We start from the raw sequence: 23,389 nt of genomic DNA, 5'->3' as shown, positions 1-23,389 counted from the left end.
GAATTGTCAGTCCGACAGTCACCAAACTATGTAGATTTGTTCATCGTATTACATGATTTAACTGTCATTCCACTGGAAACTATCTGAAGTTTTTACATCTCATATCTGTTGCAGGACAGATCCATTTGAATCTACTTAGTCAGGCCTTTGTCGCCGTCGACAGTCTTACCCCCTCCCTCACCCCCACACTGCCTTCCTCTATCAAACTGACGATTTCTGGATGCCCCAGGATGTGTCTTATCAACCGGTCCCTTCTTTTAATCAAGTTGTGCCAAACATTTCTTTTCTTCTCAGTCCCATTCATCACCTCTCCATTAGTTATCCGATCTATTATCCGATCTACCCAGCATTGATCTGTAGCAACATATGTTTAAAGCGTCTGTTCTCTACTTTTTCTGATTTGTCCATCATTTATGTTTCAAATCCGTACAAGTCAACACTCCTGATGAATGTTTTCAGAAGGCAGAAAGGAACATCAGGGTTTAACGTCCCGTCGACATCGAGGTCGTTAGAGACGGAGCACAAGCTCGGAATGTTTTAAGGATGGGGAAGGAAATCGACCTTGCCCTTTGAAACGAGGCGTCCCGGCATTTCCCTGGAGCGATTTAGGGAAATCAAGCAAAACATGTGGATATTCGGACGCTGATTTGAGTTGTCGTCCTCCCGGGTGCGTGGCTAGTATGCGAATCACTGCGCCACCTCGCTCGATCAGATATGTTCAGAAAAGCCTTCCTAACACTTACATTTACAGTCAATGTTATCGGATTTACTATACAGTGTCTCCTTCCCTAATCAAATTACCTCAGCATTACACAATTTTATTCGACTATATTCCATTACCTTACAGGTACCTCTGCTATTGTTGATGAGCTTCTCATAACCTCTTTTTAAGAAACTATCCATTGAGAAAACGACGATACAAATCCGCGTCCGACCACACACACTTAGATTTCCTGCGATTTCCCTAAGTCGCACTGGGGAATGCCGGGATGGTTCCTTAGAAAGGGCACGGTCTATTTCCGTCCCCATCCGTGACACAATCTAAGCTTGTGCTCCGTCTCTTATGACCTGATGGCGACGGGACAAACTCCAAATCTTCCCTTAGTCTTCCTCCCTACACATGGGGTTCAAGTGCTCTGTCAAGTCATCTGCCGTCCCTGTCAGAATTATAATTCCATCTGCCAACCTCTAAGGTTTTATTTCTTATTTCTGGTTCATTCCGGAACCGCGCTGCTGCTACGATCGCAGGTTCGAATCCTGCCTCGAGCATGGATGTGTGTGATGTCCTTAGGTTAGTTAGGTTTAAGTAGTTCTAAGTCTATGGGACTGATGACCTCAGATGTTAATTCCCATAGTGCTTAGAGCCATTGAACCATTTTTTTCTTATTTCTGGACTTTAAACGAGTTTCCAAATTTCTCCTTGGTCTTTTGTTCGCTGTTCGCTCATTGCGCAAATTGAGTAACACCTGAGTGAGGCTAAAAGTCTCACTCACTCCCTTCTCAATTATTCTATTCCTTTCGTGTATTTCTATTTTATCGCTGCTACCGTCATATACGTCAAAGAATCATTCAACAGTGTCGAAATCTTTCTCCAAATCTTCAAATGCTGTAAACGCAGGTTTATGTTTCTTCCTGCGAAGAAACCGTACTCATATGTAAAAAAAAACTTGATGCTGTCGTGGTGAAAGAGTAGGTTGACAGGAATGCGAGGTGACGCCAGGAATGGAGATTAGGAAACAAGCAAGCTTATCCGATAACAGTATCAGTCCGATATGGCTCGTGACTCATGAAGCGCGCTTGGGTTAATCTGAAACACCCATCGTATTTCAGTTTCCGCTAAAGTAGCTGATGAACTATAGTCGATGATGCATTAGAGCTGACCTGTGTTAAGAAAGGTCTCCCTAATTCACGAAGGGAATACATCTTGTTCCTCTCTTTTCTCGGCTGACCATTTCATCTCGTGATGTAACAAATGAAGTACGATGTGCTTGCTGTCTAGTGAGAATCCAGATAACGACAGTCTTGATAAACATTTACAATACAAGGAAATACGACTTGGATCAAATATTGCGCATTAAGTACGGACAACAAACCGTATTCCATAGATCGCGCTGTGATATTCTCATAATTCAGAATACGTCCCTCTAAGAATAAAAACGCGATTATACTCTTTTTCACAAACAACAGTGTTTTACAATTTCGTAAAGAGTCCCAACTACAAAAACGCCGGGCGGTGGCAGTCATAATACAGTAGTAGCATGAGCACCGGTATAATGAACCAAGCAACAAAGGCAGCCGGTTGGTGCGCCAAACTGAGATGGGCGCCAGGGACGTCTATAAACAAGATCTGGTGTACAGTGTGCATCACAGTTAGCAGGCACCGTCTCTAAAGACATCTTCTTTAATTAGCAGCAAAAACTGATGCCGGTGACAGTGTACGGGATAAAAGGAGGGTAGGGGGGACGAATCATAAGTGGCGTGTGTGGAAAAATAGTCTCTAACCGCTCCTCACCAGTAGACACGTGGTGACAGCAGCTTTTCCAGTAAAGTGTCATCAGTGAGCGAAAGAATAAATAGATTTTGTGATCAAAATGTCAGTCTTATCTACATTACAAAGCAGCTCACAGACAAATCAATGCGAAATTTTTCTCGAGGAGGGAACAAACGAGCCTTCGAATGTTAATGTCGACAGCAATCACAGTCATGCCTTGTGTTTTGGAAAAATAAGAACCTGTGACACGCTCACTACTCGATCCAAACCAGACAAAAATTTTCAAAGCTGCTGCAGTCGTTGTGCTGTAGAATATAAATCAGTCGAATTCAGGTTTCGGCATATTTCCTTGTTGATAGTAAGAGAGACGACCCATTACGAAGTAAGTCTCGTCGTTTAATATTTTTTTCTGTGACATTTCAACCAGTTTAAATATTACAACACTCAGCATATCGAAGGGGGTAAAATAAATCTTGTTGCTATTTGACAATGTCAGATCGGAAGATATGTGACATTTTATGTTAATATATGTAGATAAAATACCCTAGGTCAACCTCACTAAAACTCGTTTATTTCATAACTAGTTTCAGCTCACTGACGAACAATCTTCAGAGCAGTAAAAATTTTATTATCTGATTCCGTGTAAGCAGCCACCAGGCATTACACATGCTCATAATCTGGTGAGCTGAATCGCTCTTATTGTCATGTACAAACTAAAGTAGGTCGTCATTTTTATATACAGACAAACAAACACTGCCCGAACAGGTCTCGAAAGCCTGTCATGCTGAACCCTTGGGGGTCACTGGATGCGGATACGGAGGAGGATATGGTCAGCACACCGCTCTCCCGGCCGTTGTTAGTTTTCATGACCGGTGATGCTACTTCTCAGTCAGGTAGCCACTCATCTTGCCTCACAAGGGTCCCGCTCGCCAACAGCATCCGGCTGAAAAGTGCTATCCAAGCCCAACAGCGTTTGACTTCGGTGATGTGACGGGAACCGGTGTTACCACTGCCGCAAAGCCGTTGGCCAAGTTTATACACAGTCTGCCACAGATTTTGACGATATGTAATGCCTGGTGGCTGCTATACAAGGAATCAGATAAGAAAATGTTTGATTGATCTCAACATGGCTCATCAGTGAGCTGAAACTAGTAATCAAATAAATGAATTTTATCGATCTTGACCTAGGATTTTTATCCACACATTTTAAAATAAATCTCACCTGGAAAATATTTGTAGGAAGTGTGACGCAGAGTTGACCCTCGTTAACGAACATAACAGAAGATGCTGGAAATGACTATTGCTGACGTGTACTCAGCGTTGCGCTGGATTTATCAAACCTTAAGAGACGTGTAACGTTTTGTCTGAAGGACAGCTGCAATAACAGCATTTCTGTGTACTGCTGCACCGTTGCCAGTGTTTGAGGATTATTTGAGTGCATTTGACCCTTCAATTTGCCTCACAAGCAGAAACCACAGGGAGAGAGAACAGACTATCAATGTGTTCAGTAAATGGCACTGCCTCTGCTTATTGTCCTCTCCTCGACGAAACGTCTCGTGCGGACGTGGCAACACCAGAAAACCGTAGCGAAATGTACAAAGATCGATGACTGATGCAAGATCTGGAGGTTGATCCTGAAAGTAAATAAGTTAACCTACTGTGCATAAATAGGCCAGGAAATGCATTGCGGTTCATTGAGACTTTTGGTGACGAAGCACCGGAGAATAAGTACCGTTAAGTAACTAGGAGTAATCTTCCGGATTGACATAAAGGTGAATTACCAAATAAAATAAAATACAGGAAAAACAGATGAAAGGTGGAATGAGATGTATTGCAATAATGTTAATGTAATTCATCCACGAAAGAAGTGGCTTGCAAACCTCTCAATCGCTTGAAACTTTGTCCGTCACTCCGAGAGTCTTACCAGGTAGAGCTAATAGAGGAGATAGGAAAAGAGCGGCATTACGGAGTTCCTCAACAGTCTCCAATCTCCAAGACCGAAGGTTCCAAGAGGAGTCGAAAACAGGTTACTTCGTCGCACGTACGTCTCGCTGAATAACCAAGACGAGAGCATCAGAGGAATTAGAGCTCATACCGAGGTTTATCGGCAGTCGTTCTTGGCTCGGACCGTTCACCAATGGAACAGGGAAAGGTGGAAATGAGGAAGTAATAGAGGAACTTCTTCTACTAGGAGCACCGTCCGCAACACACGGTCAGGTAACCGTTCTATAAAACAGTGTTCTTTAGTGGATGTACCGCTACTTATCAAATATAAATACACTACGTGATCAAAAGTATCCGGACACCCCCCACCCAAAAAAACATATGTTTTTCATATTAGGTGCATTTTGCTGCTACCTGCTGCTACGTACTCCATATCAGCGATCTCAGTATGCATTAGACATCGTGAGAGAGCAGAATGGGGCGCTCCGCGGAATTCATGGACTTTGAACGTGGTCAGCTGATTGGATGTCACTTATGTCATACGTCTGTGCGCGAAATTTCCACACTCCTAAACGTCCATAGTTCCACTTTTTCCGATGTGATAGTGAAGTGGAAACGTGAAGGGACACGTATAGCACAAAAGCGTACAGGCCGACCTCGTCTGTTGTCTGACAGAGACCGATGACAGTTGAAGAGGGTCGAAATGTGTAGAAGGCAGACATCTATCAAGACCATCACACAGGAATTCCAAACTGCATCAGGATCTACTCTATGTACTATTACAGTTAGGCGAGAGATGAGAAAACTTGGACTTCGTGGGCGAGCGGCTGCTCATAAGCCACACATCACGTCCGTAAATGCCAAATGACGCCTCGCTTGGTGTAAGGAGCGTAAACATTGGACGATTGAACAGTGTAAAAACGTTTTGTGGAGTGACAAATTACAGTACACATTGTGGCCATCCAATGGCAAGATATGGGTATGGCGAATGCCTGGTGGACGTCATCTGCCAGCGTGTGCAGTACCAACAGTAAAATTCGGAGGCGGTGGTGTTATGGTGTGATCGTGTTTTTCATGGAGGGGGCTTGCACCCCTTGTTCTATTGCGTAGAACTATCACAGCATAGGCCTACATTGATTTTTAAACACCTTCTTGTTTTCCACTGTTGAAGAGCAATTTAGGGATAGCGACTGCATCTTTCAACACCATCGAGCACCTGTTCATAAAGCACTGCCTGTGGCGGAGTGGTTACATGATAATAAAATCCCTGTAATGGACTGGCCTGCACAGAGTCCTGACCTGAATCCTATAGAACACCTTTGGGATGTTTTGGAAAGCCGACTTCGTGCCAGGCCTCACCAACCGACATCGATACCTCTTCTCAATGCAGCACTCCGTGAAGAATGGACTGCCATTCCCCAAGAAACCTTCCAGCTCCTGACTGAACGTATGCCTGCGAGTGTGGAAGCTGTCGTCAAGGCTAAGGGTGGGCCGACACCATATTGAACCAGCATTACCGACGGAGGACGCCACGAACTTGTAAGTCATTCTCAGCCAGATGTCCATATACTTTTGAACACATATTGTATATCAGAAAGAGTGCTTGATTCACCACGAAAGAGTGCTGAAGGATATGTCTGGATGCATGTGAATCACATGCAGCACTTTTACATAACAGGCAAATGGGGATGAGAGGACAGATTGGTCCATGTCTCAATAGGTCTTAGTTTCCGAACATATCACTACAAGAATGTTGATTCTAATTTTCACAATACTTCCTCTTGTAGGAATATGTGGCACTCTTTTTAAACACCGTGTTTTATTGTGGATGATGATGATGATGATGTTTGCTTTGTGGGGCGCTCAACTGCGCGGTTATCAGCGCCCGTACAAATTCCCAACCTTTACTCAGCCCAATCTCGCCACTTTCATGAATGATGATGAAACGATGAGGACAACACAAACACCCAGTCATCTCGAGGCAGGTGAAAATCCCTTACCCCGCCGGGTATCGAACCCTGGACCCCGTGCTCGGGAAGCGCGAACGCGACCGCGAGACCACGAGCTGCGGACTTTTATTGTGGAATTAGCCCCCTATGCAAGACCTAGATAGCTATAATCGGAATTTCTGAACACATTGTACGTTCCAGTTTATTACTTCTCGAAAATTTTATCGGCTGTTTCAGAAAAAAAAAATTGTTCAAATGGCTCTGAGCACTATGGGACATAACTTCTGAGGTCATCAGTCCCCTAGAACTTAGAACTACTTAAACCTAACTAACCTAAGGACATCACACACATCCATGCCCGAGGCAGGATTCGAACCAGCGACCATAGCGGTCGCACGGTTCCAAACTGTAGCGCCTAGAACTGCTCGGCCACCCCGGCCGGCGGCTGTTTCAGATATCCCCTGTTAAACATTTAGACCTTATTGTATACAAAATGGTACGTAATTGAGATTTTCCTTCTTTTGTAAAACCGACGATATCCAATTCAATAAATGATCTGACATTTTTAAGATTGAGATTACTTAGAGACAGCAACGCACGACGGCAGTCATTAAGATTTAATTATCCGATCTAAAGAAAGATCAAGTTGCAGCCTCGAATCTCGGTGCTGATGTTCATCCATCTCCCTATATTCACCCTCTTAATGAGACATATTTTTCCCAACGACCGATGACTTGGTGAAGGTACTGCTTGTAGACGTCTTCATTTTGGTTGTCCAGGAAACGTTCCATCTTGAAACTTGCCCGTCTCGTCATCTGGAAATACCTGTCGCACAGTGGTTTCTTCGGTCGATCAAGATGAAGTAGTCACTGCGTGTCATATCAGGAGAAAATGTTGGGGCAGATGGGAAGGGGTGGGCGTGAGGGGAACGAAATTTGAAAGCGCAAAGAAGCGACAAGCGTTATGGTTACCTCTAGAGTATGAGGTGGAGCGTTATCGTGGAACAAGACTGTCTACTTGATTAAGACAAGAGGCTGGTTTTAACGAGCGACTGGCCAGTCGATTCTGTTTCGTTCACTCGAATGCAACTATCGAATGCACCTCGTCAATGACTGCACGTCAGCTATATGAATGTTATTTATTCACTCTCCGGATGTTAGTAATTTCAGTTAATATGAGATAAACAACTGGCACATGCCCGCATCTCGTGGTCGTGCGGTAGCGTTCTCGCTTCCCACGCCCGGGTTCCCGGGTTCGATTCCCGGCGGGGTCAGGGATTTTCTCTGCCTCGTGATGGCTGGGTGATGTGTGCTGTCCTTAGGTTAGTTTGGTTTAAGTAGTTCTAAGTTCTAGGGGACTGATGACCATAGATGTTAAGTGCCATAGTGCTCAGAGCCATTTGAACCATTTGAAACAACTGGCACAAGTCTCTGATGGTTACGTCAAATATAAAAACGTTTTCACTCAGTCTCCAGGCAGGAGTGTTTTCACATACATATTTTCAGAAATATCCCTTATGAATGAGTTATGACTAAAATTGCCAACTTTTTTTGGAGATAAACAACGCGTCTTATTTCCAGGAGAGGTAAATAAAAAGGAAGTTTCTAAAAATTAAGTACTTTTAAAATTTATTGTTTAATAGCTTACACCTTCATCTGCATTATTCTCCACAAGTCACCAAACAGTGTGTAGCGGATGGTACTTTTGCCTATCAGTAACTGATCTCCGCTTCCCTGTTCCACTCGCGATTGGCGCTTGAGAGGAATGACTATCGGTGAGTCTCTGTATTTGCTCTGATTTCTCGCATTATGTCGTCGTAATCACTTCGCGACATTTTTGTGGGAGGAAGTAGTATGCCGTCCGCCTCTTGTCGGAGAGTGTTCTCTCCAAATTTCAGTAGTAAACCTCTCTGTAATGTCTGCCACCGAAATTTCTCTATCTCTTCTACCAGTCCTACCCGTTAAGGATTCCTTAATGATGAACAGAACTCTAGTATCGGTCGAAGAAGCGCCTTGTAACCCATTTCCTTCGAGGATGTGTTACGTTTCCTTAAGATTCTTCCTATGTATCTCAATCTGGGATCTGCTTTTCCTAATATTTGGTTTATGTAGCCATTACACTTAAAGTCACTCTGGATTGTTACTCCTAGATATTTTACGGTAGCGCTGTTTCCAGCAGTTTGGTGTCAATAGTGTAGTTGTATAGTAATAGGTTTCTTTACCCATGTATGCGCAATATATTACATTTATTCACATTCAGGGTCAACTGTCAGAGTCCGTACCATTCATCACTCCTTTGCAGGTCATTCTACAAATCGATACTGTCTTCTGGGGTTGCTACTTCCCTATAGACAGCCGCATCATCTGCGAACAGTTTTAAAGGTCTTTCGACTCTTTCTACTAGATCATTTATGTACATTGTAAACAGTAAAGGCCCTATAACACTTCACTGCATGAATACAAATTTTTCGTACTTCCGGCAATCAATCTCAATATTTGATTGGTTTTAAAATTTGGTAACTGGAGTCACACGGTAGATTTATGTTTAAAAAAGTGAAGTGCGCTTCGATAACCGAGTGGTTACCACATCTGACTCTAATGAAAAAAACCCGCGTTCAATTCGTGGTACAGCCAGAGATTTTTCGTTGGTGGGAGAACTGAAACGGGCTCCTTTCACCCTCGTGATGCCAGCTGAGGAGCTGCTTCAATGAGAAGTGCTGATTCCAACGTCTAAAGAGTCGTCAACGTCCCAGAGAGGGGTGTGCTGACCATATGTCCATCCATGCAGCATCTGTTTTATGCCACATGGCAGAGGATGACACGGCGGCCGGTCGACATCGAATGGTCTTCGGAGCCAGATTACGAAGTTCAGTTTCTTTTTACATTAATAAACATTTAATTTTTTAAATTTAAATTTATGTAATCCTTCTCACTCTCTTCCTGCCGGTTTGCAACCATCACTGACAATTCTCTTTTGGTCAATGCCAAATTGTCCGACCCCGGTAGCTACGTGATCAGCGCGACAGTATGTGAATCCTAAGTGCCCGGGTTCGATTTCCAGCTGGGTCGGAAATTTTCTCCGCTCAGGAACTGGGTGCTGTGTTGTCTTAATCATCATCATTTCATTCCCATTGACGCGCAAGTCGCCGACGTGGTGTCAAATCGAAAGACTTACACCCGACGAACGGTCTACCCGACGGGAGGCCCTAGTCACACGACATTTACATTTTAATAAATGGTTCAAATGGCTCGGTCCACTATGGGACTTAACATCTATGGTCATCAGTCCCCTAGAACTTAGAACTACTTAAACCTAACTAACCTAAGAACATCACACAACACCCAGTCATCGCGAGGCAGAGAAAATCCCTGACCCCGCCGGTAATCGAACCCGGGCTACATTTTAATACCAAATTGTCATGAACATAAAGCATACACAATACAATTTTTTAACTACTTGGTGGCTTAATCACAGCTGACGGAAGAACTTTTCGCGAAAAATGTATTTCTCTTCATTCCTGCATTTTCTTGAAATGGTTAAAAAATCCAGTTTTCACTTACACGAATATTACAAATATCCTGTACAAGAAGAGACATGATAAGATATGAAGGTACTGGAGCAGAATTAAATATTTTCAGCGTGAAGATTCTGCTCTCTTGAGTGCTCAAATTGTTAGCATCGCTGCCTTCGGGACAGCCTCGGATCTTTCTGAGGTGGGGAAGTCTGGAACGGGCTCAGCTCACCGTCGTGGGGGGCAAATGAAGAGCAGGTTGAATAAAGAATCAGCGGCGGCACCATCTGGATTCATCTAATGGCAGTAACGGCTGGAGAGCCTGGAAACATGCTGATCACATGTCCCACGATCATTGATAGCTCCTCGTATTAACTTGTAGGCCCCAGACTGACAGTTCGAACACGCCTAAAAGCATACACCGTGAGTGGTGTTTGCGCTTAAGTTACGACTGGAAATAGCTCGAAAGTGTGGTATTGCCGCCAGACACCACACTTGCTAGGTGGTAGCCTTTAAATCGGCCATGGTCCGTTAGTATACGTCGGATCCACGTGTCGCCACTATCAGTGATTGCAGACCGAGCGTCGCCACACGGCAGGTCTAGTCTAGAGAGACTCCCTAGCACTCGCCCGAGTTGTACAGCCGACTTTGCTAGCGATAGTTCACTGTCTACATACGCTCTCATTTGCAGAGATGACAGTTTAGCATAGCCTTCAGATACGTCATTTGCTACGACCTAGCAAGGCGCCATATTCAGTTACTATAATTACATCAAGAATGTATTCTGAAGAGATAATATTGTGAATCATGTACCGTCAAGAGCGACGTTCATCATTAATGGATTAAAGTTAAGTATTAAACTAATTACGTCCGCTTTCTGAATTCTCATTCCTTGTCATGTTCCAGACCTCACGTCAGTATAGTTCTTCCCTCCTCACGCCAGCCTGCGTGAGCTAAAACGCGTGCATTTCGGCCTCCACTCGTAACACGGTGTTGGCTCTTCTGCTAACATAAAAGAAAGTATCGTGAAAATTTGAGAGAACATCTCGTCTGAATACCAAGTAATACGATTATCCGTAAGATACTGAGCAACGTGTCGGAAGGGAAAAGAGGTATCGGAAGACCTCGGAAAGTATGGGAATGATTTTGTTCATGAGTTCGGAGCAGGCAGTACCATAATCCACGGAGGAAAGATGATGATTATGATCATCATGACAGCAGGTATACACTGACGGGAAAAAATTGCGTCACCAAAAAATTATTAATGTAGGATAATCGAATTTCTGGAATACACATGTCTAGCTAACATATTTTAGTTATTAACATTGCAAGGTCAACGTGAGCCCGAGATAAGCCATTATAAGTGTGATGCTGGTACATTAATAACCGGTGTGACTGCCAGAATGTTTAATGCAATCATGCAAACGTGCATGTATTGTATTTCACAGACGCTGAATGTCAGCTTGTGGGATGAAATTCCATGCCTGTTGCTCGTGTTGGGTCAATATATGGACGGTTAACGCTGTTTGTGGATGACGCTGGTGCTGTCGTCAGATGATGTCCGATACGTGCTCAACTGGAGACAGATTTGATGATCGAGCGGGTCAAGGCAGCAGACAGTTCTGTAAAGTATTATGGGTTACAACAGCAGCATGTTGACGAGCGTTATCCTGTTGGAAAACACCACCTGGAATGCTGTTCTTGAATGGCAGCACAACAGTTCGAATCAGCAGACTGACGTACAACTTTGCAGTCAAGGGGCGTGGGGTAACCACTAGAGTGCTCCTGCTGTCATACGAAATCGCACCCCGGACCCTAGCACCAGGTGTAGGTCCCGCGTCTCTAGCAGGCAGACCAGTTGGTAGCAGGCCCCCAACTGGTCTCCTCCTAACCATCACACAGCCACCACTGGTTCTGAGACAGAACCAGCTTTCAACAGGAAACACCATAGACGTCCGCCCTGCCCTCCAATGATTTCTCGATTGACACCATTGAAGTAGCAAATGGTTGTGTTTGTGCTCAGTAGAATGCACGCTGAAGGGCTGTCGTTGAAGTAACCGATTTGTTAACAGTTAGTTGTGTCACTGTGGTGTCAACCACCGCTCAAACTGATTCTGCAGATGCGGTAAGATACGCCATAGCCATACGTCCAAAACCATTGCCTTCCCTCTCGGTAGCGTTACGTAGCCATCTGGAGCCTGGTCTTCTTGCGACTGTATATTCTCGCGACCACCGACGCCAGCAGTCACGTACAGTGGCTATACTCCCGCCAAGCTTTTCTGCAATAACAGCCAGCTTCTCATAGCCTAACAATACGACGTCAAATAAACTCAGTGAGGTGTTGATAATGGCGTCTTTGTCGCCTTAAAGGCATTCTTGACTAACTCCAGCTCACCATTTCCAATCTCAAAAGCAACCAACGCTCGCGATCGTTACAGCGCGTATTTAAAGCAAACCTGATTTACATGCTCATAGTGGCGTTACTAGTGCCCCTCGTATGCGACTGGCGCGAAATTTGAATAGACGTAATCTTTCATATATAGAAAGACGACTACCAACTTTCATTTATGTCGTACAGCTCCTTCTTGATGCTGCGATCTTTTTCACCGTCAACATATGTAGGGAAACAAATAAAAAATAAATTATGCCACTTCATTTTTCGAGAATACAATTAAACCTTTTTGCCTTCACATGTCTGCCCTTATTGTTATTTTTCGGAGATTTTACCTGCAGTTTTAGATATTATCTTATTAAATGCTCTGCGTGTATACAAAACGACTCGTGACTAAGCTTTGACTTCTTCTGAAACACTCCGTACAATGTGACATTTTCTGATTGTGATTAATTGCGAGATAATACAAAGAATTCGTTGCTGCATAGCGTGCACTTTAGGTGATTACTTTGGTTACTTCCCGGACGACGCCTATATGGCGGACAGCTCTCTCGTTGTCTTCGAGACGCAGACGCTCACAATCGTTGGCCGCCAGATAAAGGCCGGCCATCCCCACTTCTGGCACCTGCGGCGGACGGGCGCGGCCCGGCTGCGCTCATTACCGTGGAGAACGCGACCGCGATGAGACGGAGCCTTCAGCGGACCTGCGCGCTGGCCCTGCTGCTGCTGCTGCCCCTGGTGTGGGCGGCGGCGGGCCAGCAGACGGAAGGGGCGGGGCCGGGGGCGGTGGTGGAGGCCGAAGTGGAGGCGGAGGAGCTGCCGGACAGCCAGGTGGAGCTTCTGGACGGCGGAATCCCGCATCCGCCCCCGCCTCCACCCCCACCGGCGCCACAGGGCGCGCCGCCTCAGGGACCGCCGCCGCCCACTCCGCCCCCACAAGTTTCGCCCTCGGCCACTGTTACCGAAAACAAGCAGCCGTCGCCCCCAGAGGAGACGCCGGAAGACGTCGAGCTGATCCGGCCCGTTGCGCCGCTGGCTCCGGCGCCCGGCTCACGCGGGAAGGGCAGGAAAGTGCCGCCGCCCACTGCGTCGGGGAAGTACGCCTACGACACCAACTTCAGTAAGTAATGCTCGTCGGCAGAGCCGCAGCACTCGCTCATCTGCAGACAAAAGAACCGGAGTGTTCTTGCTCAGGAGATTAAAACTGTGGTCCAGACCGGGACTCGAACCCAGCACCTTTACTTTCGCCTGTCAAATGCTCCACCGACTGAAATCGAGGCATGATTCTCAACCCATCCTCGCCGCTTTATTTCCGCCAGTACTTCATCTCCTGCTTCCGAGACCTCAAAGAAGTTCTCCTGCAAATCTTCCGATATTGGCACTCCTAGAAGAGCGGATATTTCTGGGAGATAGCTTAGCCACATCCTAGATAGGATCTTTCATTTTGCAGCGGAGTGTCCTTCATTCTGGAATATATGGGGCATTAAAAGTAAAATATTCCATATTTTGAGTGATGGTAGTGTCGGCCAAAACGAGGCAAAAATGTCGCAATTTTCATTGTTGATGATTAATTTCAAGCCCTAAGCCCATCTTATAAAACAAGTACTACGTACTCCGTGCATTACAAAACAGTGCTACAGTACAAAGGTAACTGATGATAATTGGTACATACCACAAGCTATGCAATACCATCCATTACGAAAGCTGCATGACCATTTTAGTTACGTACATCATTATAAAGTAGTGCACAACTGGGCATTCACCTAGTTAAGACATTGCAGTGTGGGGAGTATTAGGAACACTAGGATACGAGTGGCTAATCGTAACTGCGCCGTCTAGCACAACTTCATTTTACGTTCTTTGTTTTTTCTCAAGTTTTTTCAGTTTTTTTATAAAATGATTAACAACACAAGCAGCAACAAGCATTACAAATATATACTTCAAATACAAACAGAAATCTTTACAAAAAGGTATTTAAGTTACAGTTTGTAACGGAAGCAATAGGCGTCTATACGTCATCATCCAGCGCCAAACTCGGCAATCCGATGACACAAGCTGTGAACGCCTGGACAGCGCTATTAATTCAAAACCAAATTTTCAACACACCAACAAATAGACCCACAGACATTTTCAGATAACCTAGTACAACATAGCAAGATAAGGTACTCCAACATTATTAAAAAGAAAGATAAGAAACAAACTTTATTAAAAACCACACATTCAGGTATAAAACTATTGCATAGAATCAGAATTAAATAGTGGCAAACCGCGTACTCAAATCCAAATCATTACATAAAGTCGGAAAAAAATACAGCGTCGAACACTATCGCAAGATATGAAAGTTCGACATGAATAAAACCACACAGGCTGATATCAAATACTGCCATAAACATTAGACAGGGTAATGGTAAAGCCACACAGTCAGGTATAAGATCATTACATAGAATCCAATATATTAGAGGCACACCTGCCTTTGAAGTACTGGTGACAAAGCCCTATACCCACACCAAGGAACATTTCTTGTACTACAAGCTCTTTTCTATTACGAGCGACCCACAGAACGCAGTAAACAAATGAGGACACATTTCACTGCTATTCTTCTTGGATACAGCACGTCCTGTTAGTGTAGGTACCATTCCAACAATCGCCGGAGATATGGTATATGTATGATAGAGCACCCTCCCATTTTCCCTTAAACATCCTAGAGTACCTCACCCAGACATTTAATGGGGAATGGAGTGGGCGTACTTGATTTATGCAAGTCCCATTCATTACGTACAAACACAACAGAAAAACGTCGAAAGTGCCTGCCAGCGCATCCGTGACCAACCTGGAGTTTTTTAGAGAGTATGTGATCCTCTAAGACGTCGAGCAGAAGCACGCCTTACTATGAATGGACACCATATCGGGCACCTCCATTATCCATGACTCACAAGTAGAGGTAGTATGTAATAGCAGTTCTGCTGCTTCACAGTAACAGAATGATGTGTTCTAATTTGTTTACTGCGTACTGTAGGTCGTTCGTAACAGCAAAGAGCTTGCAGTAGAAGAGATGTGCTTCACAACAGCACTGCTCTCATATACACTACTGACCATTAAAATTGCTACACCACGAAGATGACCTGCTACAGACGCAAAATTTAGCCTACAGGAAGAAGATGCTGTGATATACAAAAGAATAGCTTTTCAGAGCATTTACACAAAGTTGGCGCCGGTAGCGATATAGCGATACATACAACGTGCTGACATGAGGAAAGTTTCCAACCGATTTCTCATACACAAACAACAGTTGACCGACCTTGCCTGGTGAAACGTTGTTGTGATGCCTCCTGTAAGGAGGAGAAATGCGTACCATCACGTTTCCGACTTTGATAAAGGTCGGATTGTAGCCTATCGCGATTGCGGTTTATCGTATCGCGACATTGCTGCTCGCCTTGGTCGAGATCCAATGACTGTTAGCAGAATATGGAATCGGTGGGTTCAGGAGGGTAATACGGCACGTCGTGCTGGATCCCAACGGCCTCGTATCACTAACATTCGAGATGACAGGCGTCTTATCCACATGGCTGTAATGGATCGTGCAGCCACATCTCGATCCCTGAGTCAACAGATGGGGACGTTTGCAAGACAACAATCATCTGCACGAACAGTTCGACGACGTTTGCAGCAGCATGGACTATCAGTTCGGAGACCATGGCTGCGGTTACCCTTTACGCTTCATCACAGACAGGAGCGCCTGCGATGGTGTACTCAACGACGAACATGAGTGCACGAATGGCAAAACGTCATTTTTTCGGATGAATCCAGGTTCTGTTTACAGCATCATGATGGTCGCATCCGTGTTTGGCGACATCGCGGTGAACGCACATTGGAAGCGTGTATTCGTCATCGCCATACTGGGGTATCACCCGGCGTGATGGTATGGAGTGCCATTGGTTACACGTCTCGGTCACCTCTTGTTCGCATTGACGGCACTTTGAACAGTGGACGTTAAATGTCAGATATGATGGCTGTACCCTTCATTCGATCCCTGCGAAACCCTACATTTCAGCAGGATAATGCACGACCGCATGTTGCAGGTCCTGTACGGGCCTTTCTGAATACAGAAAATGTTGGACTGCTGCCCTGGCCAGCACGTTCTCCAGAATTCTCACCAATTGAAAACGTCTGGTCAATGGCGGCCGAGCAACTGGCTCGTCACAATACGCCAGTTACTATTCTTGATGAACTGTGGTATCGTGTTGAAGCTGCATGGGCAGCTGTACCTGTACATGCCATCCAACCTCTGTTTGACTCAATGCCCAGGCGTATCAAGGCCGTTATTACAGCCAGAGGTGGTTGTTCTGGGTACTGATTTCTCAGGATCTATGCACCTAAATTGCGTGAAAATGTAATCACATGTCAGTTCTAGTATAATAAATTTGTCCAATGAATATCCGTTTATTATCTGCATTTCTTCTTGGTGTAGCAATTTTAATGGCCAGTAGTGTATCTAGAGATCAAGTTCACCGTGCATTTTTTCCTTATTTGCGTCCATACTACCGCCTCTCAAAATATGGGATACTTTGTGCTTTTGAACTCCATATTGCTTCCTCCTGAGTATTTCTCTGACTGGTGAAAAGACTATAAATGTAAAATTTGGAAATTTCGAGTTCACCCCCAGGCTTACCAATACTCGCGACTGAGAGAGGAAAAGAAGGAAGTGACTGTGGTATATAAAGTACCCTCCACCGCACATCATAACGTGCTGCGAAAAATATAAGTGCATTTTTTTAAGACTGAACATCCTTTTTTCTCAAACACATAGGCCCATCTTGTAACCGATATACATCTCAGGGTGCAGTAGTAGACAAAGGGCGATAGATGGAAGTAAACGTACGTGGAATCGAACCAAGTGAAGATAGTGTTATTAACGATCATTTGTGGAAAATTTAACATTCTGATGGCTAGAAGGAACTTGCACTCTGCAGCTTAAAGTCCGCTGCTTTGAAACCTCCTGGCAGATCAAAGTTGTGTGGCGGACTGGGATTCAAACCTGAAACTGGAATTCGAAATTGAAAACTCTGGCTTTCGCACGGTAATGCTTTACCGACTGAGCTATCCAGACACGACTCGCGACCCTCCCCCTCCCCAACCCCCTTCAATCCCTTCCCACAGAGCTCCTCTACTGGCAGTTCTGATAGCCATGTTTCCTCAACAGCCGGATCTTTACCATGTATCGGCCACGCCGTCATCTACAGACGTTTGAAAGTCGACGGATCATGAACAGAAACATATCAACAGTATATTGCGTGGCGTCGAGTAGTTTGTTGAAACAGAAATTGTGTGAACCCCATTACCATATTTTTGGCTATGTCTCGTTGGATGTCTTTCTTCATTATTATTATGAAAATTAACTATCGAAATAATGTTTTAGAACTTAGTTTTATTGTACTAATGATACGAGTACCTCTCTGTCACTACTGCGTATGAGTAACAGTTTTGATGTATCAGAAAGTTTCAAAAAAGCTCACATTCCGCTGTAGAGTGGAAGTTTCAGTCATATACTTCTTCTTTACTGCGATATTTACCTGTTTTCTGCAAGGAACTCACGGAACAACGTAGTTGTTTATTCAACTCCCACTCACTCTCGCATATCCTATATACATATCAGTTTGATACAAAAAGGAAATCATAAGGCAAAATCTTGGTTAGAGTCCCGGACTAGCGCACAGTTTTAATGTCAAGAAGTTTAAAAAATAATTATTTAACGAATTCATACATATAATCATATCATAAATGCAGGTAAAATTTGTATGTTGGATACAGTGCTCCTTTCTTTACATACACGGAGTTAGAGGCATAGGTACAGATGTGATAATTGGTAGCACAATGTGTATCCACTTCAGTGTGCCAGTTGTGTTTTCTCTGCATTCAACAGTCTTTCCGCCAACACAGTCTTCCCGCCAACACAGTCTTCCCGGAAACACATCACAAGATTGACTACTAGATGTTCTCTGTACGGTCGTAACTGCGCCACAAAGTGCATTACGCCTGTCATTATAGGCTATCTGTTCTGCGTCACATCGACGCTATCAGTATCATTGAGCAGGTGCAGTAATACTAAAACCAAATACAAACGCAAAATTGCATTTGCAGTTATGAGCAATTATCATCACAAACTTAATAATGGATATCATTCCTCCAAACAATCAAACCGAGAGACTGGCAGGGTCAGAAAGTGATGTGACTAGTCGATGTACACGAAAAGTTAGACACATTCTTCTTCACAAAATATAAGAATCTCGGCTGTCAGGGAGATACTACCCGCCTAGGCTCCCTACAGGAGCGAATAGTCAGTGCTCTGTGAAAGAAGTATTGTAGTACCAGTAAAGGAAAGCGCTAGTTTGCTTTTGTTCTACAGTATTACTTTTATTGTGTTAACCAGTTTTGGCTTACGAGGCCATTTTCAGACATTTACTATTGTCGCCAAAGAAGTTACAATTTTTGTAAACGAAATTGGAAAAGAAGTTACGCATGTAGATTGAAGCAGAAACGTACAGTAAATAACATCGTTGACAGTGTGGTGGTAATGCAATGTAAAAAGTAAAAATGTGATCAGTAAATAAATATAAACGGAGTAAACAGGAAGAAACATTAACAGAAAACTGGAACAGCAAGCTACAAACTGTTTATATCAACAAAATGAAAGTAATGAAATAAAATAAAATAAACTTAATACTTCTCAAGGCTACTTCAGGAGGTATAAAAAATGGAGGGTGATACGGAAAACAATTTAAAGAAAGAACTATCAACGGAACTACAGAATATATGACGAACATAAGCAATACGCATAAGCTAAACAGAAATGAATAAATGCAGGAAAATGGAGGAGTGTGAGGGAACATACAGTAAATGCCGTCTTTGAGAGTGTGGTGGTAATGAATCTATTCATTTATTCATTTCTGTTTATCTTATGTATATTGGTTATGTTCCTCATATATTCTGTAATTTCACTGATAATTCTTTCTTTAAAATGGTTTGTGCATCGCTCCTACATTTTATACCTCATGAAGTAGCCTTGACAAGTGCTAAGTTTATTTTATTTTATTGATTTAGTTTTTTAATATAAACTGTTTTGTAGCTTGCTATTCCAGTTTTGTGTTATTTTTTCATGCTTACTCCATTTACATTTATTTACTGTTCAACGTTTTACTTTTTACACTGCAGTACCACCACACTGTCAAAAATGTTATCTACTGTACGTTTCTGCTTCAGTCTAGATGTATAAGTTCTTTTCCAGTGTCGGTTAGAAACATTGTAAGCTCTTTGGCGACAATAATCAGTAGATATCTGAAGATGGCCTTGTAAGCCGAAAACTGGTTAACACAACAAAAGTAATATTGTAGAACAGAAGCAGACTATCGCTTTTCATTTATTATAAAGTTGTTCTACCAAGAACCTACGGAAGTCTTGTACTGTTAACGAAACATATGAACGAAAGCCGGGGCATAGCGCTAACAGAAATGGCATACATGAGAACAGAAGCTACGCCAAACAGGTTCAAGCACCTTTTCTTCCGTGTTTCGAAAGCTATTTTCCATTTAGTTTTCGAAATATGCATGTCGCGTCAATAAAGAAAAAGACTCATAGTCGAGTTTTTTTATTACGGTGTACTGTGTGAACGGAACACATCATTTGGTTTCTCTCTGCTAATTAAAGGCAAAGTGGTCGATCGATAGAACATTTTGGACTGATGAGCAGCGCACTTCAAAACTGCTTATTGGCGGTGGTAGCGGAACATGACGAACAATCGATGTTCCCAGTAATGACTGACAAGGTCAACCTGCATCGCTGACTACTAAAATTGCAACACTAGGAAGAATAGAAAGTAACGAAATTCCACTTACGTGGTCATTACGTATGGCAGGAACAATACTTGATTAAATTTGTAGATAACTTGGAGGTATTATTCATGGAAATTTAGTACACAGAGACACCATCTCCGGCAGCAACAATTGCTGTAACCTAACTGGGCACCGAGCTGAACTGAAACTGGATGATAGATGGGGGTATGTCCATCGGTACAGCTTTACCCATAATTCATCAAAGGTAGTGGCTGGAGAGTGTAGACGTGCCAGTCTATCGGCAACTCATCACCAGATATTTTCAATAGATGAGACAAAGTGCTGGCTAGGAAAACAGTCGAACGCCCTCTGTATCGAAGTGGGTTACGACAGTATGGGCAAAATTCGGTCTCGTGATATCTTGTTGAAGAATACTGTCGTGGAGACGCGAAGACTGTACACAGCCAGCGGCATAAGCATTTCATTAATATAACACTTGTCTTCCAGATTACGTGTTATGCGAATCAGAAGTGATCGTGTTGTATGCCCAGTCGCACCCCCATCCCATCACGCTAGCTGCTGAACTAGCTTGATGATGACGTATGCAATCTGGCATCGTTCGTTATTCTTGGAGCCTCCACGAAGGGACACGTCCATAGCGTTGTTGCGCACAGAACCTGGACACCCCTAACACGTCGGCGGGTTTCTACCTCTGTGTCCTATGTCGGGTAGTTGGGCGCATCGCTGACAGCGTCCTCTCTCTGTTGCTTCGTCCAGGAAAGAGACAACAATGGTCGCGTGCTGACAGTCTTTGGCGTCGGTGTCCATGTGGGTCTTGTCTTGCTGCAGGCAAGTCCTTTTCCTAAGAACCGTGACGTGGCTGCACGGGGCGTTTCAAAATTAACGACTTGATTTAATAACACCACATTTGTTGAAAAACGTACTACAAATGGGACTACCTGCAAAATACTCACAAACTCTTGATGTTTTAACTATGCTGTTGCAAATGATCTGTCTGTCCACTAGCAGCATACCGACACAGCTAAATTCGTCATAAAATTTACACAATGAATCGGCTCTTATTCTGTTCTTCACTTCCTCTACGTCATGAGGTAAATAAATGGGACGCGAACAGAATTTCCTTCACATATCACCACAGGAAAAAAATCGTATGGTGTCATGTCTGGCGATCTTGCACGCCAAGAATGCAGGGCAGTGTCTCGGGTTCCAGTGCACCCTATCCATCGTTGAGGCAGAGTACCATTGAGAAACCCACGTACGTTGTTGTGCTAGTGTGGTGGAGTTCCACTCTGTTGGAAAATGAAGTCATCGGAGGCCTCCTGAAGTTACGGAAAAAGTTAATTCTTGCAGCATTTCAAAACAAACGCTCATTCCAGCCATTGTGTTTTCCTCAAAATGTAGGGATTGTACATGTTTTCACGCGAAAGGGGTCAAAAAACGTTCTCTTTAAGAGAGTTTAGTTCGTGCTCAGTAATGTCATGAGTGTTCTGGAGCCCCACGTGCGCACGTTATGTCGGTTTACATTACCGCTAACATGAAATGTTGCTTCATCACTGAAAATTACCCTTGGTGAAAATGTATCGTCTTCAATGTCCTTCAGCAGAGCATTGCTGAAGTCAACCCGTTTCCTTTCATCACTAACCAGAAGAGCTTGCACTGATTGTAGTCTATGTGCTTTAAAGAGCAAATGACCTAGCATACGCCAGACAATCGTATGAGGCACTGCCAGTTCTCTCCTTGCGCGACGAGCAGATTTTCGTGGACTCTGCTCAAACGTTTCCACCGTGTCATCAGAAGTGCAAAGTCGACCTGGACTCTTACCTTCGCACAAGCAACCTGTCTCTTCAGATTGGCGACGCCAACGAAGAGTGTTTTTGAGTACAGGTGGATCAATTCCAAAACACCGACGAAAAGCTCGCAGGACGGAAATCACTGTTTCACTCTTCGGAAACTGCAGCACACAAAACGCCTTCTGCTGAGCGGACTCATTGACTGACATCTAACGGCGATTTGCTGAAACTCTAGGCCACGTCCATTCAAACAACACACGTTTCCTTGCCGGCAAGTCCCATGTTTCCTAATTATGATCATCCAAAATCAGGCCGTTCTTTTTGAAACACTCTATATGATGTGGCACGGCCGATCGAACAATATGTTGCGTCCCTCGGGCGCTACTAGTATGGGACCAACAAGATCCTGCATATGTTTGAATTAAAAGTTTACATACTCCACTTTCAACGTACCCTTGCTTGCCTCGTAGCCAGGCACGTCTGTTGCCGCACGTTATCAGCAGAAATGGCAGGCTGCTTTACTCCCATTCAAGCCAAGCTCTGCCCAACACAATCTTGCTTGCCTGTCGTCTTGCCGCTGTGTTACGCTACGTAGCAGTTCATTCTGTACGCTTTCTTTGTAGTGTTATGAGTAGGTCTCGGAAATTGATGACAAGTCCTCTTCAACCCCAGATTCACAAGACACAATATCATATACACTGAGGTGACAAAACTTACTGGATAGCGATATGCACAATACTTATAGCGGTAGTATCGCTTACACAAAGTATAAAAGGGCAGTGCATTGGTGGAGCTTTCGTTTGTACTCAAGTGATTCACGTCCAACTGTTTTCGACGACGCGAATTAACAGGTTTTGTACGTGGAATAGTAGTTGGAGCTATCGCATGGGATATTCCATTTCGGAAAGCATTAGGGAATTTAATATCCCGAAATGCACAGTGTCAAGAGTTGCCAACAATATCAAATTTCAGGCATTGCATCTCACCACGGACAACACAGTGACCTTCGGCCTTCACTTAACACCGAGAGTTGTGGCGTTCGTGTAGTCAGTGCTAACAGACAAGCAACAGTGCGTGAAATAACCACAGCAATCAATGCGGGACGTACTATGAAGGGATACGTTAGGACATAATGCGGCGAAATTCGGTGTTAATGGGCTGTGGCAGCAGACGACCGACGGGAGCCTAATAGCATGACATCGGCTGCAGCGTCTCCCCTGGGTTCATGACCATATCGATTGCACCTTAGACGACTGGAAAACCGTCCCCTGGTGAGATGAGTCCCGATTTCAGTTGGTAAGAGCTGATGGTAGGATTCGAGTGTAGCGCAGACCTCACGAAGCCATGGACTCAAGTTGTCAACAACGCACTGTGCAAGCTGGACTGGGTCCTCTGGTTCAACTGTAAATGGTTGGGTTCGGCTACTTGTTTCCCAACAACGATGGAATTTTTATGGATGACAATG

The 23,389-nt window shown here is 44.1% G+C and overlaps 1 protein-coding gene across 1 annotated transcript in view; it reads left to right on the top strand.

The window, feature by feature from the left end:
• Window positions 1-12,968: 12,968 nt before the first annotated feature.
• Window positions 12,969-23,389, top strand: part of LOC126095180 (protein mesh) — a 267,125-nt gene continuing 256,704 nt past the window's right edge. Inside the window, exon 1 of the mRNA XM_049909911.1 lies at window positions 12,969-13,407. Within this exon, the coding sequence (XP_049765868.1) occupies window positions 12,969-13,407 (439 nt within the window). The remainder of the gene's footprint in view (window positions 13,408-23,389) is intronic.

This window comes from Schistocerca cancellata, chromosome 8, assembly GCF_023864275.1.
Source record: "Schistocerca cancellata isolate TAMUIC-IGC-003103 chromosome 8, iqSchCanc2.1, whole genome shotgun sequence".
In the NCBI taxonomy this organism is placed as follows: domain Eukaryota; kingdom Metazoa; phylum Arthropoda; class Insecta; order Orthoptera; family Acrididae; genus Schistocerca; species Schistocerca cancellata.
This window is presented reverse-complemented; position numbering and strand designations above follow the sequence as displayed.